Below are 18,456 nucleotides of genomic sequence, written 5' to 3' on the forward strand. Positions count from 1 at the left end.
AACACTTTGTTGTTGTATTTTTTTTTTCAGTGTTTATAATCTTTAATTTCCAGTTAATGTTTGATTGATAACAATATAACTGTCACATTTTAATGATCCTTGCCAAAACTCTTCGTGAATATGTTGATTACAATGACACAGAAGATATGTTGTTACCAAACTTATACACTCAAACGTGAAAATTGCTGTCAGCCCTCAAAGGCCATTGGTCAAGCTCTACTCATCACCTTCAGCTCAAGTGCACTTGCAGGGCAAAGAAAAAAATGTATTAACTGTAGCTTTATCTCTAACAATTTAACTGTCACTATGGATGCACATTTCCTCCAATGCATGACATTGCTTAACAATGTGCACAACACATTCTCAAAGCGTTTCCTAAATTAGGTTTTGAAAAGGAATCATAGTTCATGGTCATCACGTTACCTACCTAATGTAACATGAAAATTAGACTTGGGCAGAATTACAGTATTATAGTACACTACTATACTACTATGACTTCATTTAAGTATCCAGACGGCATTATTTTTACCATCAAAAACACAGGTGCTCTTTTTTCTATCAAAGTCTTTGTATGTAGCATGCGCCACTAGAGGTCAGTCTCTGGTCTCTACTGTTGGAACAGGCAGCTGGTGGTAGTGGGGATAACGTTACAGGATTGTAAACAGCTGGCCAGCAACAGCAGAGGGAAAGACCATGGGGAAAACAACATATTTTTAAGGATTTATTTCTACCAAACCAGGGTTGGTGATTGTCAGAACAGTGGACTAACTTAAAGACTAATGGGAATAACCAAGATCATTTTGGTGAGTTTAATTTTGTTTCTGTCAAGAGTGTTTTAGCATGAGTGGGGCGTCAGTGGCTTAGTGGCAGAGCAGGCGCCCCATGTGCAAGGCTGTTGCCGCAGCGGCCCGGGGTCGAGTCCAGCCTGTGGCCCTTTGCTGCATGTCTCTCCCTCTCTCTCTCTCTCCCCCTTCACACTTCACTGTCCTGTCAATTAAAGGCAAAAAATGCCCAAAAAAAAGAGTGTTTTAGTGTGAGTTAAGGAGGCAGTTAATTTAGTTGTAGTTCGGTGAAATAGAGAATCTTGATTCAAAAGGTTTACAGTTGTATTTTTCTGTTTAATAAGGAAAATTGATGTAAAATATACCTTTCTTGACATTTTGTCTATTGTGTACATATTATGCTGTCAAAGCCCAGAGAGCTTAGGGAAATGAGGAACTCACTGGTCAGGGGGTTGTTAGTGCTGCACCATTCTCGGAACCCATCAGCTGTATTCAGCGTCTGACTTCCGGCAGACGGCGATACAGCCTCTGGGGGCAGACCCCCGATTTTTGGCATTCCGGTTTGATTTGGGCGGAGGAGGCGAATTTCCGTTTCTGACTTCCGTTTATAAGTAAATATGCTGAACCACTGTGATGGATTCAGAGTTTGCAGTGACGCCAATTATGTTCCGCCTCGTTAGTTCACTGCACAGAGCGTTTAACCTGGCAACAACTGCAGCCGGCTCAAATGTGATTTGTCAATATCACGCAGACTACAAACAAACAGCCTACAACCGGAAACCAGGGCTCTTCCACTCTTCTTCCGGAGGCAAGATCTCCGGGGTTTGCCTACAGACTCTACATTCACTGAATGTAGAGTCTGTACATCGAGACTAGTGCTGCACACTAATACGTCACAAAACTTACACCATGGTGAAATTTCAGGAAGGTATGAGCATATCAAAAATTAGGTACTGCCCAAGCCTAGTGACGAAGCATGTAACATGACAACATGACATTATGCATATACGTTACTTTAAGTACCTCAACACTGACTTTTGTTTTCACAACAAATACAAACAGTGGTCTCCTGGGTCAAAGTTCCATGTTTGTTTGACCCATCCACAACCTACCTTTGCATACTTAATCACTCTTTGTACGACACATGGATATATAGAGAGAACTGGATAATGCTGGTACTCCGGTTTAGCCTTCCACTAACTTGAATGAGGATAAAATAATTTACTTGTTCAGCTCTTCTAGACTTTCAAAATGTCCAATTTGTCTGAATGGAATAAATTCCAAATAGTAAAATTAGTCATTTTGTGGGGGTTGTGACACTCAAAAAATGATCCACTGATTTACAGAGACCTCTTTCACAATGTAAGTCTATGATATAAAGTCTTTTTGAGCCCAATGGCATCACATGAACAATTTGACCACTATGTGAAATTGGTTTCAAAGCTGAGACAATGTATAGATGCAGCCATGTTCCCTTTGCAGCCTACATGATACACAACTACAAACTGTGCACACCACCAGTACAGAGAGTTGACAAACCCACTGACGCGGCAGTTATTTGAACCCTGCTACAACGCGACATTGTAATTAAAAATATGAGGCCAAACCTCACAGTAATCCACTTTCTAATTCATTATCCATGAAGACCTGATTCCCCCTATAAGTAGCAAGATGTAACCCTTACCCTAACCCAATCTTAACCACCTATCTTTTTACATGGTGGGTGGGTCACAGAGCTGCTCTGGCTGAAGGTATACCTACTCATCAAAGCCCGGTGTTGTTCCTGGAGGCTTGATACTGCATCACCTGACGTCTTTGTATGCTCCTGTCATATGACACACAACAGCTTGCAGTACATAGGTCATATGATCAACCTCACGTTTCACCACATGGACTATAATTCACCTGATGCACTCTAATTCACATAAGCCAATGTAATTCACATAACCCACATAACAGGTTTGTGTGAATTATAATGCCTTACTTTTCATAGGTATAAATACAAACAACACAAACAACAGCCTGTGCTACTAGCGCAAATAAGCAAAAACGTCTTTAAATTTCATAATGTGAAGAAATGACAAAGCTGTTTTCCAACAATGCCAATAAAGCACAACAAGGCCACCACAGCAAAAGAACACAGAAGACTGTGGAGGCAGATCCGATGACTGGATATAGAGATGCAACACCTTACATGTTATTGTGCCTGCTGTTAAAGGTAATTAACTGAAACCTAAGATGAAGTTTTACGTCAGCTGTGGCTTTGCAGCAGCATTTGGGCTTGGCAGTTTTAAACATTCATATATTGTTTAATTAAGCATTAAATATGACAAATACTTTAATTCAAGAAGAGCCTGACGTTCAGAATGCGTGGTATAATTGGAATTTGAAGCAAAGATACTTATCTTTGATGTTAACAGATGAACAATGTGCGGTTTGTTCCTTTATTTGTCTCAGTTCATGCTCTACAGCCTCATGAGAAAATTGTTTAAAGCTATGTATGCAAAGTATTTTACCTATGTGGTTCACATCAAGTGAAAATGAATTCAACACGGTAAGGTACAAACATCTCTTAAAGTTATGTAATTACATTTCAGGTTATTTTAATTTAATTTATTTAACCAGACATCTCTAGTGTGAACTAAAATCTCCTAATTGAGTGCTTAACTCATCTCACACAGATATTCTCCTTCGGCATGCCATCCTCAGGGAAACACAAATGTCAAATTCAGCTTGCTAAAAACTCAAACTGGAGCAGTTATGATGTCGCTGTCAGTCTGAAGCATACTTAAGCAGCATGTCTTACAATGTTACACTCTTACTATCCACATAGAGTGAGCATGTAGCTTTAAAGTATGTTTTAGTCATACTTGGCCAAGGTTTTATCACGCAGATAGTCCCATTAAAATAACAGCCACCATCCAATCTAAATCAGCAAACTGCAAGCGGGAACTTCCAGGGCTGGAAAATGAAGCCAACATCAAAGTGCTAAAAAATGAATGGCCACTTGAGGCTGGCTCCAGGAGCAAGTCAATCCCCCATAGACATCCATGTTAAATGCTGAACTTTACAGCAGAAATAAACATGTTTACAGCCTGGTGAAAAAAATAATTTAAAAAAATGGTTTGGTCTCCATCACTAATTACCCTGTATAACCCTAACCCAACTGGGGATGAATCCTTATATTACTCACCCGTTTAAATGTTACTAAGGCTTAAAGTTACACATAAGGGCATGGTCTCTTTGAGTGATCGGTGTGTCGTCCATTGACAAGTCGGTACTCAGGCAGCAAGGTTTGTTAAGTAACGTAACTATGGCGTAACCCCAGATTCAGAGTATAGGCGTAGTCGTAGCTGTTGCTAAATCAGTGTTTCCAGTTTATGAAAGTTATTGTGTATATATGTAATATTTTGGTTGCCTTAAAAGTCTTGTTGGGCATTTGATTGTACTAAAAAACCCTCTATGGCGTCTGATATTCAGTTTTACTCATAAGTACATGTTGATTTCATAGTTTTAACCCTTTTTACTAGCGAATAATTAGCATTAGCTTTAGAATTATCACCATAGCTGTTCAGGCATCATGCTCACCAAGCTAGCAGCTAGCGTGTATATTATCTACACCCTCTTGTCCTCTAAGAAATCTAAGACTGTGACAGCTTCAAAATCAGGAGTCCACAAACCAATCGGTGACGTCATTGTGGCGATGTCGATTATTTTATACAGTCTACAGCAAAAACACAATGAAAAACAGCTAAAATAAATTTGCTGTTTTACTGTATAAGTGATAATCACTTCGACTTCATTAAATGAGAGCACTTTGGAACTACCTTTATCATTTTAAATGTTCTAGGTGCAATCGATACCAAACCTTACAAGCGCTGTCAGCCTATATATAAAGTTTAATGAACCTAAAATGAACCCCATCTCACTGGTATAAAACAGCCAGACTTTGTCACAAAAAACCTCTTCCCCTCAACATCACGAGCCAGGAATTTTACAATGCTATTTTCTATTCATAGATAGTCTTATTATAATAGACACTTAGACTCAGCACCTTCTGTAACCTAACTGTAATAACCGATGCCCCTCTCCACTTCTAAAAGCCCTCCTTGGCATGGAACAACCTATCAGGCAATAATACCCCATGGAAGAGAGGCCCAATGTTAAAATGAACCTGCTATTTGCCAGGGTCCTGAATGACCATAAAGTGCAAGCTCTCTGTGCAAATATACAATCATCCAGCCAAGAACAGTGACATGAGAGGTCTCGACGCTTGGAGTGCATGGATGGAACAAAGCCCTTAGCCCAAAGAGGGCCATGCGAGGCAATCTGGAAAGCCACAAAAAAATTGGCACCCAGGCAACTGGCATGGAGATACCCACGGGAGAAAGGGATTGTTATGATGACAATCATCCTACTGGCTAGGTGTATATAAATAGGAAAATATCAGATCCATTTCACACCAGCTGGTAGATTCTTTGTAAGATGGGGAATGTTTTTGTTGTTTGGGAAATTACTCCAAGCTACTGATTTGATAGTTTGATATTTCAGTTTTTCTTTTTCAAGGTTTCCTGGCTAACAGGCTATGGAAAACCAAAACAACAACAAAAAAAGGGAATTGTTTTAAAATTAAAGGAAAAAGAAAGAACGTGGCTCCTCCTTGTGCCATTAAACTGTCTTCCCTACCAAGAAACAGATGTGCAGCTTGGACTTCTCCCGTAGGACGAATACATGTATCACTTGTAAACAACAACTTAAAGGGATTCATTTCAGATGGAGTCACCCTTATGAACAACAGTACCATCAAAAACTACAGATAAAATGAAAAAGGCATTTGTCTACACTAGAATTACAAAAAGCGATTGTTTCCGTGAACTGTTTACAAGGTTGCAAGTGACGTATCAGCTTTTGTTAAAGCTGTCAAGCCTCTGAATGAAACAAGTAGAAAACATAATAGAATAAATGTCCCAAATGATCACCTCTCATCAGGGCCAACACGGTTTTGGCTTCAAAGAAAATTCAGTGCAAATCTCAATTAGTTATATGACAATGATTGCCTTAGAGCGAATACAAATATACATTTACAGAACTGGTACAGACTGAAAGGCAATTTCTCATACTTGTCAGTTAAAGGCTCAGGGAATGCAATATTCTTAAAAATGTTGTTACTGTCACAGTAATAAATGACACACAACCCTGATGTGCAAGTAAGTTTTCATCATCCTAGGAACATTGTCTTTTACCCATAATACAAATTTGGCCATTGCCACAGTCGTCTTTCAGATTCTCTCAAGTGGCAGCTGTTTTGAATTCTGCAATCGGAGTGCATACATTTGGAAAACATCAACATCACTATTAACAAGATTTGTTGTTAAAAAGCAATTTCTTTATACCGATAAAACAAGAGCAAAACTCATGCACTAAAATGAGGGCTGTCAGGGAGATTTTTCTGCAGAGTGAAACTTGTTGTGATTGTAAGAAACAGCTCAGAGCGAAGTTTAAATCTAAACATGATAAGTGGATTTTTTTTTTCTTCAATAGCTCCTTTTCAAATGTCTACATTTCCTACTTGAGCCTCTAGGTTTGTCCAAAGACAAATCACTTTCCTTGTTGAGCAGATAAAGATACTAACCCTGACAGCTCTGCACACCCATTGAGTTTTTAGAGAGTGTAGCATCCACATCCGCACCATTTAACAAAGTAAAGCATTTACTGTTATTGTTCTGTCTCCCAACACCTGGGATCCATTTCTGAGCTGAAACTCAGTTCTTATAAGTACAGAGTGCCTGTCTACAAAAACAGCAAAAACAGAGTGCTTGTGTAGCAAAAGAAAAGAAATCAGAGACGTGACAGTAAATATTGCAAAACACTTTTCTCTCTCCTTCCAACACTTGAGCATGAATCTCCAAATCTTTACATCATGACTACACAACATTTTATGTTGTTCCATATTTGAATTATCTTTAAAGATGAGCATTTCCAGTTGAAGAAATATATTTACCATAAGACATAAATCAACCATAATTGTCATTATCTGGCAGCTAAGTCTTTTGATGGAGGTTCTGGAAGTATTGAATATCAAAGAGGTTCTTGGTAAGTCGATGAATCTTTATTCAATCATTTAATATGATGGGAAATACTGCGGCACTGTGATCACTGTTAAATACTAAACCCTGATTCAGAATTGGAGCTTAAAATAGCAGCTTTTGGGTTGGCATTCCCAGTTCATTCATTCACATGTGAGAACATAGAACAATACAGACAGTGCAGGGAGTGCAGTTGCACAGGGGCCCGTAGAATGCAGGGGCCCGTAGAGAGAGCAGACCCTCCCATAGCGTGTTGAACAGAGAACGGGCTCCTGTTATTAATTTAAATTGCCACCTCAGAAATACATCCATGTTCAAAGAACTCATGTGAGGCCAACTGCTATCTACGCCCTCTTAAATGCAAACCCATCTCCATCATGGTTTCTTTTCTTCTTCTTTCTTTAATGAGAAAAAGTCAGTAGAAATATATTCTACAATAAAATGTCTACATTACATAAACTATAAAATAACAAACTATGAAAGGAATCTTTAAGTGAATAAATATTTTTCTTATTTTATTTGGTATTTTGTCATATATAGATTTGCACTGATTATTGCTGGGTAATATGTTTGTTGTCCAATGTCAGGTTGTAGCTAGTCTAGATGCAAAATTTTGCACTAGGGCCCATCGTATTAACGTGCACTGGGGCTCGTCCTAACCATCATACATATATACATACACTTCACTGACATTTTTGTGACGTAGCACTCCACCCAAGGACAAAGGTACAACAAGAAACTCAAGTTCAATAGTAAGAAATCTGAACCCTAATGCTAGTTCTCACACTGAAGAGGTTGAAAATATGTATCCATACGCATATGATGGACCATGGTCTTTTAAGCCTTCTAGGTGATCCAAGAGATGAGGTGGAGCTGTAGTGTGAGGAGAACCAGTAGAAATCTGGGCAGGTGTCTTATGCCTGGTTCACACCACACGATATCAACCTGATTCTAGCCCAACGCAGCAAAGTACGGTGTCAGCATGGACCGTGAACGACAATGAGTGTCGTACGCGATAATCCATCGTTTCATCTCGTGTAGTGTGTCATAGTAGACGACAACTGACGCCACGTCTGGGAAGCCTCACGACGTTCCGACAGAAAGTCTAGTGTGTTTGATTTTCTTTTTGTCGTTCACGACATCTCCCATCACTTTAACCAATAGGAACACAGAGTGATCTACTGCTGTGGACAACTGTATGTCAACAACAGCCCAGCTTTTTGATATTTCCTCTGATGTTGCCACAACAGAGTAAAAAGGGAAAAATGACGGCATGAAACAGCAGAGGCACTTCAGCAACCTGGTGAGTTCTGCCATTAGCATCAGGATAGCAAAGAAGGTTATTTCTTCATAATGGAGATGGACATAAAGTAAGAAAATTAAAAAATAGTAGCGCGGCTTTTACTCACCACAACTGCAGAGGCTACCAGCTTCAAACAGACTACATTATAAACAGGCGTTATTTATTATTCCCTCTGTATTTTTATATTTTTACTTTTGATCCGCCACTTCAAAGCCACTTATAACTTTGGTGAGAGAATCCCTTCATTTTCTAAACAGGCTTTTATTGTGAAATATTTGCAGGAACTTGTTGTGGAGGATTCAGTGACTTGCATGTTTGCATGCGGTACTTCAAATGTAGCTCCTGACACCTGGTGGCACTTTTTACGTTACTACAACCACATTTCAGCTGGCTCAAGAACGGACACAGTGACTGAAAGAGTAGTACTAATAAAAAAATAGGACAAGAATAACCCGATGACATCACACACGTTGTGAAAGATGACCAGGGTTAATTGGTGTGGACCATTGTATAGTCTGTCATGTCTGTCGACCAAGTCAAGGCACGATTTTATGACTCCACAATTGCGTAATGTGACATAGTGACTGTCAGAATGGACAGAAATGCTGTGTAGTGTGAACCAGGCATTAGTGGGTGACTGTCAGTATCTAAAGAAACCTAATGCTGTGATATTTTACTTGAAAGTGTGGAAGAGTTTATCATCACATATTAGGCAGTAACAAAACTAGTAGTGATAATAGTACTATAGTGGTTATCTCGAGTTCTGAAAAGTGAAGCCCATGCAGAGGTGCCTTAAACCTGCATTCCTTCTAATGGCCAGCAGGGGGCAACTCCACTGCTAAAAGAAGTGTGATTGTAGAAAAGCCTTTGAGAAAATGGCCCTACTTCTCCTTTGATTTATTCCTTCAGTAAACATTTTCCTAATGATTTTATAGTCTCAGTCTCCACTTTTCCTTCAATAAAGCATGATTTTAATTTTGTAGATTATGGTCCCACTTAGTGGAAATAGATAATAAAGCAGGGTATGCTTTGAGGTGTGGCTACCTTGTGATTGACATGCTGCTTTCATGGCAACCTGTCCATTCTATGTGTATCTTCATGGTTTTATCACAAAGAGTTTTGCTAGTTATTCTTTTTTTTATCAGCCACAACAGCGGGACTAGTATTGCTTTCACCTTGTAAGTCTGTGTGTGTGTGTTATCATGACAAAATGTGGTCTTGAAGACACTTATTGTAGCAGGACCTACCACAGAGGTGGACAGATTTTGTCACTGCGACAGGGTCCCGACCATGCAAGATGCAGTAATAAAACTTTACAAGTATGTATTTGTGATCTCAATAAAGGCTGCGTTCAAAGATGGGTTTGGTGCGAGCAAGGGCTCCAGAAGAAGGGTTGATAGGAAGTAGGGAAGGGGCCATTGCCCTCACAAACCACACACTTTACGCCCCTGGCCCACATTCAATGCATCACAGCTAAAGTGATCTGATGGTAAGATGGTCTCTAGTTTTACTTTGTATGGGTCTTGTTAATGTATTCTTTTGCTGTAAGTGCACAGATTAGAATGAAATCTCCCTCCCTCATCCTGTCTTAATGGATGCTGGTTGATACAGGTTTTGTGCACAGCCCAAGTTGCACTGTGTCAGAAGCCTGGAAAACTTACACTTCCTGCTCCTGCCCTGCCGTTCCAGGAGGAGATTACAGTGAGCTGAATAATTAACGAAAACAAGCTGGCAAACATCAAATATTGAAAAGGTAATGTTTATATGCTAACGATTAAGATGGCAAGCGAAGCACTTACTTGTCTAAAAGAGAGAGCTTGTCAGCCAAATGCATCTCCTCCTACCTACCTGGAATTTCACAACACGAAGAAGAACGAGGAGCCCCCCCCCCCCGTTTTAAGCATTGTTCTGATCAATAATTAAGTAGACTAAATTAATAATGAAGGCTGAACAACCACAGCGGTGAGACATCCTTTCTTGACCTCTCTCATGCTGGGCCTTTTTTTCTATAACTTCGCAACAGGTTTTCAAATGTTTGTCATAGACTGAGTTATAGTTAATTTCTCTTTATGTTGGATTATTAAAAGTCACAATAACTCGGAGCACTAAAAGCACTCACATCATAATCACAACAGGTGCTTTAATCACAGCAAGTCTGAAAATAAAGCATTTTTCAGTTGAACAGCTCCCACAGACTCCCTCAATGCAGCCAGTTGCCAATTACAAACTTTTGATCCCTTTTTGATTAGACCTCCCTTCCAGTGCCATGTCTTATTTACAGTTTTCTGCCGCTGTTTTCTCTCAGAGGTGTGGACCTGCATGCAAGAGAAGCACTTTTGACCTCTGTGCTGACAAATCTTGGAAGCAGATGGCTGATTCTCTCCAGACTACTGGTAATTCACTCCACTTGATGGGATTTACAGTGGGCTTTGCATATTCTGTACTCATCCCTGTCACTTCAACTATCAAAGCATCTCACGGCCTTTCAGAGTGAACAACAGTAAGGAGGGTCAACGAAGAAGGGATTGTGGCCCCTGCTCAGAAATTTTCCCACAGGAGATGTAAGGTATATTGCTTTGTAGATAAAATGTAGACATTTACCACTATTAACAACTCTGCAATATGTGACTGCGGCTATTCTCATTCTGATAAAAAAATAAAACTGAACTGGGCTGACTGAAACTGGTACTCGGGGAGGCAGTCAGCAAGAGATGAATATTAACATTCTCAGCTTCAACTTGTTTTTGATATGGAGAATAAAATGGCAAAAAAGACATGAGCTGATTTTTGGCCAAAGTCTGCAAGTGCACCTATTAAAGATAACACAGACTTCACTCATTTATCTAAAGTGATACAAGCCAAAAAATTACAGGCAAAATGCCACCAATGGTTTGACTGTGATAATTACATGGAATATTGAATACACAGTCAGTTGTGCTGGATGAATATAAAACCTGTCCAAGTTGTTTGAAAAGAGTTGGCTTTCCATGATCATTTACATATATCGAAACTTAATTAAACACCAGTTTTTCCACGTGCAGGTAAATTACCACCATAACACATCAACCACCACATTTATTGCTGCAGCATTGGGTAGTTGGTTTAAAAAAAAGCCTTGAAGTTGCATCAATCAGTATTAAAAATAGATCAAATGACTGGTTTCGCACATAGTAATGAACCCAGACCCAGAATTATCACCTGACTGCAGTTCCACCCAGCTGTACAAAGTGTTTTAGCATCTTTCAGCACATTGTTTTGGTTCAGTCTCACCACTCTCATCGGCGTTGTCTCCAGCAACAGCAGACAGGTGTTTTTAGCAATAAAGCTCTGATAAACTGACATTTTTCCAACTAACTAGTGACCATAATGGAGAATTTAGCAGTTTAAGATCCAGGTATTTCCCTCAGGAGTTGGTTGAGACCAAACCAGAGCTTAAAGAAAAGTGAATATTGCACTAACATTTACCAGGTGTAATATATAAAGCTTGTTTCTGCAAAGTTTAATATTTTTAAATAATTTCCAGCTAGTAATGTACACCCACAGTATGTCAGAATTAAAAGCCCTCTATGCCAAATTCATCATTCAGAGCATATGAGTTGCCTGAACAGGCTTCTGGAGATGGCTCAACCGCTTTTTCTTCCCTATGTCTCCAAATACCGATGATTTGTCACACCCCCTCAGTGTCTGATAGTAATGCATAGGGCACCCTTTAATCAATATGTGTGACACGCATCTAAGACACATTATAGCATATGGTTAATGTGAAACAGTTGCAGTTAGATTTAGGCAACAAAACTTCTTGGTTAAGTTTAGAAAAAAGATTATGTTTTGAATTAAAATAGGGATATTAGGGTGCGATACGTTACGTTACATTATGTTGCGTTGCATTAAGTTGCGTTGCATTACGTTGCATTGCGTCGCGTTACGTTGCGTCGCGTTACGTTGCGTTAACGCAAAGTTAATACATCTTGTGCGTGATGTCAATGCATCATGCAACATTGGCAACAATGCTGACAGACCTAACAGTGTTAACCACAACTAATCACAGAGAAGATCCAACTACAACACACACAGAGGTAGCGTGACTTCAGTCTCTACTCAGGACACCATTACTCCACTATATCTTTACATCGTAAGTGGTTGTTTGGTGCTTTATTAATGATCAGAATGTTATGGAGGTGGCTCAACCTTTTCTTCTTCCCCAGGTCGCCAAATACTAATACTTTGTCAGACCCCCTTGGAGTCTGATAGCGATGCGGTTAATGTGAAACACTCATGGTTAGGTTTAGGCAACAGAATTACTTGGTTAGGTTTAGAAAAAAGATCATGTTTTGAATTCAAATAAGTATGTGTGTTACGTTACGTTACGTTACGTTACGTTACGTTACACTACGTTACGTTACGTTACGTTACGTTACGTTACGTTACGTTACTTACGTTACGTTACGTTACGTTACGTTACGTTACCTTACGTTACCTTACCTTAGGTTACCTTACCTCACATGAAATTATTACGTCATGTGTGTGATGTCAGTGCACGACGACTGTACATCATGGCTCATTACCGCTCACGTTATGTTAAAACAACATGGACTTTCTCACTCTTTATACTTAATCAGTTATTGTTTTGGTCAAGCATTGCTATGGATGGGATTACACTGGAATTAGTTGAACACTTGTGCATCTCATAAATACACCAAAGAGACCCTTTAACAGCGTCAGTAGTTGACTACCTAGGAACGATAACAGGCTGACTCGATACTTACTCCATGAACAGCACTTACCAGTCGCAACAGCGCTGAACAGTGCTGAACCACAACCAATCACAGCGAAGCTCTGACTACAACACACACAGAGGTAGCGTGACTTCAGTCTCTACTCAGGACGACATTACTCCACTATATCTTTACAGCATAAACAGTTGTTTGCTGCTTTATTAATCATCAGAATGGTGCATATAAGGAACCTTTAATGCCACATTTTTTTTCTCTAGGGTTCTTTCTTTCTAGCAAAACCTTACTTCTAAATTCTGCAGAGTGTTTACTTGTAAATATATGATATAGCAAAAGGTATGAATACCATTTCCAATCTATAAATAATTTGAAAAACTCTTCCCGTATGATCAAATAGGTCTTTTTCACAGTTGTCAAAGTGGAAAAAGGCACAGGTGTTACTGTTGATGTTAACAATGGCTGTGTCCTGGCCATTTATAGTATCCCAGGAAGCCATGACAGCGTGACAGTGAGCCAGCATGCACAATACCTGAAGCTGAAGCAGCTAAATGGAATTAAACAGTCATTAATTTGATTTTTTATGCCTGGGACATGTCAAAATGTCTTCAGTGAAAAAGGGTTGAAAGTTTCTTTCTCTAATTTACTCATGACCTGTTGTTTTATTTTAGCAGGAAATAATTTAATTAAAGATGCAGGAAAATCTCAAATTAAGACCTCATTTTCTATATCACTGGTGGTAATGGTGGTAACAAAAATATATCACAGCTCAGTCATCCCTTTTAAGTCTTGGGTGTTTTATTTTGGCTCTTCCTATGTGTAGATTACTGGTTCCAATTTCCAGACATAAGGGATATGGAATTAATTTGCAAAACCTACAGCATGTAAAGAAGTGGGAACAAATGTTCTTTTCTGTTGCAGTCTCAGCGGTATGTGACGCATATATGAAGTGTTTTCACAAATCTTGCCTGGTTCAGCTTTACACTTTACATGTGTCGCAATTACACACTGGCTTCACCACAGGCATCTCGTCACCAAGTCTATCTCTGCACCCAGAACAGAACAAAGATTAACTCAGTGTCAAGATCATTTAGGGATCCTGTGTTCTGCCTCAGCGTAGCCTTCAGTGGCAGTTGTTCATGGTCATCCACAGATGCAAACCAAACAGAATGACAATCTTTGTCAAACCGAGTTTTTTTCATCCTCTTTTAAATTCCATGAAACAGAATCTCATTTAGTGCTCATTCAAAGACAACACTGCTGAAACTGGTACCCCATTCCCATTTTCATGACACCACTGCCCGTAATTATGTGTCTTAGCACTGAGGTGACACTGAACTCATCACCAAACAGTTTTTCAGCCAGCCACAATTCTCCCTGGGCTGAAAACTGTCACACATTAGTGTTGTTGTTAAATTGCATGATATGCAGGAAGGAGTGGATAATTAAGCCCTCTGCAATTACTGTCGTTTTTTTATTATTATCACTGAAAGGGGTTTATCTTTCTCACGATGGACCATGTGTCACATGTTCTGTCCTATTAATTCTAACTGATGCTGGGCGTGTGCGTGTGTGTGTGTGTGTGTGTGTGTACTTTGTCCTCAGTGTATGCACTTAAGCCTACTCAAGGCGTGTTGGATAAAAGCCTATGCATATGAGAGTGTGTCAGGAAGTGGGGAGGTAGGCAAATGTGTATTTGGACAGGATGCGTACCATTATCGTTCATTACAAGCCAATCATCACCACCATCAACAGCAGCACAAAATGATCCTCCATTATAATACAATACATACAGTCATAGGTGTAGGCAGGGGACACGTCCTTCCCAATTAAAATGCATTTAAGTAGCTGAGGACTTTTATTTTGACAAACTGCTAGAACGTGAGTCATAGACGTAACAATGCCTCCGATAAAGTAGGTGGCGGCAGCATGCAACCTCGAAAGCAATTGTTTTAAGAAGAAGTTGAAAAAAAGAAGCAACTATGCACCGTTGAAGCAGGAAGTGCCATGACATTTCCACCATAAATTTAGGCTGCGAAAGGAAAAAAATTAAAATAAATATACCCAAACTGAGTGTTTGATGCTCAAAAGTTCTTGGAGGAGGTCCCCAAGACCCTTACTTAATATGTTTCCCCCAAATGAGGAAGAAAAAGCCTACGCCCTTGCACACTATAGGTATGGAGACAGTTTATCCAGTTCAGAATCTGAAAAAATAAATGCTGCGAAGTCACATATTAAAACAGACGAGCTCATTCACCACCACCACTGGCATTTGCTATGGATTCTTTGAGGTCAACTCTAAGACTAAAGCTGTGACGTTAACAAAGCACCACCACTCTAAAGCTCCATTTTTAAATATGTTTTCTAACGAATGACAACAATCTTAAAAATTTCAAAATCACAAAAAATGTAATTTTCATTTGGTCTTGTTTGCGTTTTAATTAAACTTGTCATAATTAGCCTATTATCATAATAAAATTATTTTAATATACTTAAATATCCAAATGAGCTCCCTGTCTTGTGAGGTTTTACTCTCTTTTAAGCTACCTAGAATCTTTGATGTTTGTAATATTTCATGGAAATGTTCCCCCCTCTCTTTATATTAACATCCCAGTATCCTGTTACCCAGGCTGCAAACAGGCTGTCATGACTCCATATTGATGTGTGGCTGTTATGAGCTATAATATCAATACTGCTACTGCCCATGAGTGTGTGGAATCGGCTTGGAGCTATTTTAAGGGTTCAGACTTGGACAGGCGACAGGGGAAATATATGGCGGCACAGTCGGCTGATTTTCAAAGGGAGACGAGGCGCTGTGCTCTGCAGCCCGGTCCACTCCTTTTTATCGCTTTGGGCACCGAGGAAAGGAAAAAAGAAGTTTACAGCTCGGTGGCCTATAAAAGAAACGACTGCGTTTATATTTAAAGTAACACCTGATGAAACGACCGGGGATGCAAAATAAGCCAATCAAACAAGACGTGTGATTTCCCGGTGCGATATGTTCCACAATTTGGGGGACTGAAGCCTCAAACAGCTGTAATCAGTATGAAATAACTATTGACTATGATGTTGAAGTTCCGCAGCGGCCACATAAAGTAGGCTATTCTGACTTAATGTCACTATCTGTATCCTCAAACTAACAGTGTTGGTGTTGTTATTATTGTGGCGCACATCGCGTTATTCTGGCGACAATCTCCCCTACCATCCCCTGCTATTTTTCTCCTTAAATCATCCTCGGCTGTTTTTCACTTTGTCTCGGATCGAAATCATCGATCCCTTGCCTGCCAGGTGATTATTCTGACATGGTCGGCGGCGAAAGCTTTGCTGTCATGCTCCGAGACCAACTCAACAAGGCTAAATGCATATCAAGCGACCCAAAAACTCTGCATCCTCTCATCACAGGGCTTTGCAGTGTGCAGGAATATCTGCAGCCTATATGCTCCACGGCACAAACACCAAACCCTGGCACGCTTGCCGGATACACACATAAAGCAACAATAATAAGAATGAGGCGTCTGTTTTAAGAGCTCCTCTAAACTTTGATTCTGTCCTCTAATGCTGCTGAGTCCTGCTGGTTTGACTAATCTGTTTACTTGGACAATGGGTGCACATCGGATAGAGCACCAACACAGCCTGGAGCGACACCGCAACTCTGCCCTAATGATATGACTCTCACCGGAGCAGTTCCAGCCGGTCGGCGTCTGGCAGTCGCTGAGGGAGGACGGGAAGGCGCGCAGCTGCTCCACAGGTAAAGTGGCGAGAAACGAGACAAGGGTGATCCTGAGCCAACCTCCCGCCGTCCCGCTCCACTGGCGCAGCCGTCGGGGCTCCACGAGCGGTGCCTGCGCCGCCACGGAGAGACCCATATCTCACTGGCCCCGACAGCACAGGCGAGGTGGGGAAGAGACGCAGACTCGCACCGACAACTCCAATCCCGGCAGGTTCAGCGGGGCGCCTAGAGACCGACAGCAGACCATTTTCCGTGCGAGACCGTGCGCCCCATGTAGCAGTGCCCCGTGTAGACTGACCAAATGGGTTCCGCCCGATCCAGGGAAGGCTGTGGAGGGAGGGAGAAACTGCCGAGGGGTTGGTGAGCGATGGAGGAGGTTGTGTGGGATGGAGTCGGGTGGAAAAGTTAGCCAGGCAGGCAGGAAGACTTGCGAGAAGGGGAGGATGCTCAAGGATGAGGAGAGGGGAGGAAAGATGAGAAAGAAAAAAAGGGGGTGATACAAAGAGAGGTAATCAAACTGTAAAACTGAGAGGATGTAGCCAGAGTATTCCTCGGACAGGGTTAGGAGAGGACGGCAGTTGTGTGATAGTATCCAACGGGTGAGACGAGCAGATCTCCTGCACGAGCGGAGCGGTCCTCTCGTTTACTTTGTATGTGCGCTGCGTTCAGAGGCGCAGTGAGTTGGTCTCTCTCGCTCTCTCTCTCTCTCTCTCTCTCTCTTTCTCACCAGCAGCTGGTTTCTACCGTGGTTATGATCACGTGGAGTATGATGCCATGAGGGAAGGAGGGGGGTGCTCCTCTGTAATAATTGGAATATCTTACTGGTGGAGTAGGCAAAAGAGAGGAAGGCAGAATGACAGAGATAGGGGGGGAGAAAAAGAAAAGGAAAAAGGGAGGAAAGCAGAGAAAGCCACAGTGCTCCAGGCCTAGTCCTATCAGTTAGCGATGCCTACACCATAGGCAGTATAAGGGAGGATACACTGCCTCTATAATTGGCCCGAAGCATTTAAAAATTCTGCAGGAATCGATTCGTCCAGCCTGGCCTTGGATAACTGCTCCGCTTTGAAACGACACTGACGCTATTCCTGGGTCTCTGCCTCCAGGCAATCCAGAGAGACCTCAATATTATTCATACAGTTTTGGACATAACCCACTGCTGTCACGCGGGGCAGGAGTAATTGACATGCTTTCGGCCATGAAAGTCCTAGAAAGTGTAGCATCTGCGCGTGTTAAAGAGGCCAAGTCAAACATCAGGTTGAGAACACTCCCCCTCTTTGAACCAAGGAAATTAGAAGCCATGCGCATGGAAAAGTCCATTGGAAACAAAGGGGCTGCTGTTAAGGCCTGTCATGACGATAAAGACACTTGACTTCATGATATTGAGGAAGCTAAGCTGCAGCTGCCTGTAAACAAATAAACCTTTTATTGCTCTTTACTTAGTTAAAGATCTCTGCTAATGGGGTTCATGACATGCGTGTTTTATCTGCTGCTGTAGCAAAGCAACTATAAACACACACACACACAGCTACAGACTGGAGGTCTTCTGTGTCATCGTAATGAAGAAAAAATATGGATTTCTTCTCATACACACAGAGAGGGGGATGGGACCTCGAGGTGCACCAAGACACATTTCAGATGTTGGTGATAATAACTTTGACTGTAATCATGGCTGTAACAGAAGGCACACTCTTATGTCTGCACCGATTCTCATGGTAGTTTGATACTGTCAATCAGTAAGAAAATCAATTTATTGTCTTAGTCTGACTAAAACCAGACTTTTACAACACATGTAAACATGTTAGTCCAACTGAAATCGTACTAAATT

At 40.9% G+C, this 18,456-nt stretch overlaps 1 protein-coding gene across 2 annotated transcripts in view; it reads right to left on the bottom strand.

Moving 5' to 3' along the window:
* tmeff2a (transmembrane protein with EGF-like and two follistatin-like domains 2a) overlaps positions 1 to 17,336 on the bottom strand; it is a 153,744-nt gene extending 136,408 nt beyond the window's left edge. Inside the window, exon 1 of one of the 2 annotated variants that reach the window (XM_033618211.2) lies at positions 16,578 to 17,336. In XM_033618211.2, coding sequence (XP_033474102.1) covers positions 16,578 to 16,767 — 190 coding nt within the window. In that variant the 5' untranslated portion in view covers positions 16,768 to 17,336. The remainder of the gene's footprint in view (positions 1 to 16,577) is intronic. The other variant, XM_033618210.2, reaches the window with a different exon arrangement.
* Positions 17,337 to 18,456: the final 1,120 nt, after the last annotated feature.

The sequence above is a fragment of the Epinephelus lanceolatus genome, chromosome 14, assembly GCF_041903045.1.
Source record: "Epinephelus lanceolatus isolate andai-2023 chromosome 14, ASM4190304v1, whole genome shotgun sequence".
In the NCBI taxonomy this organism is placed as follows: domain Eukaryota; kingdom Metazoa; phylum Chordata; class Actinopteri; order Perciformes; family Serranidae; genus Epinephelus; species Epinephelus lanceolatus.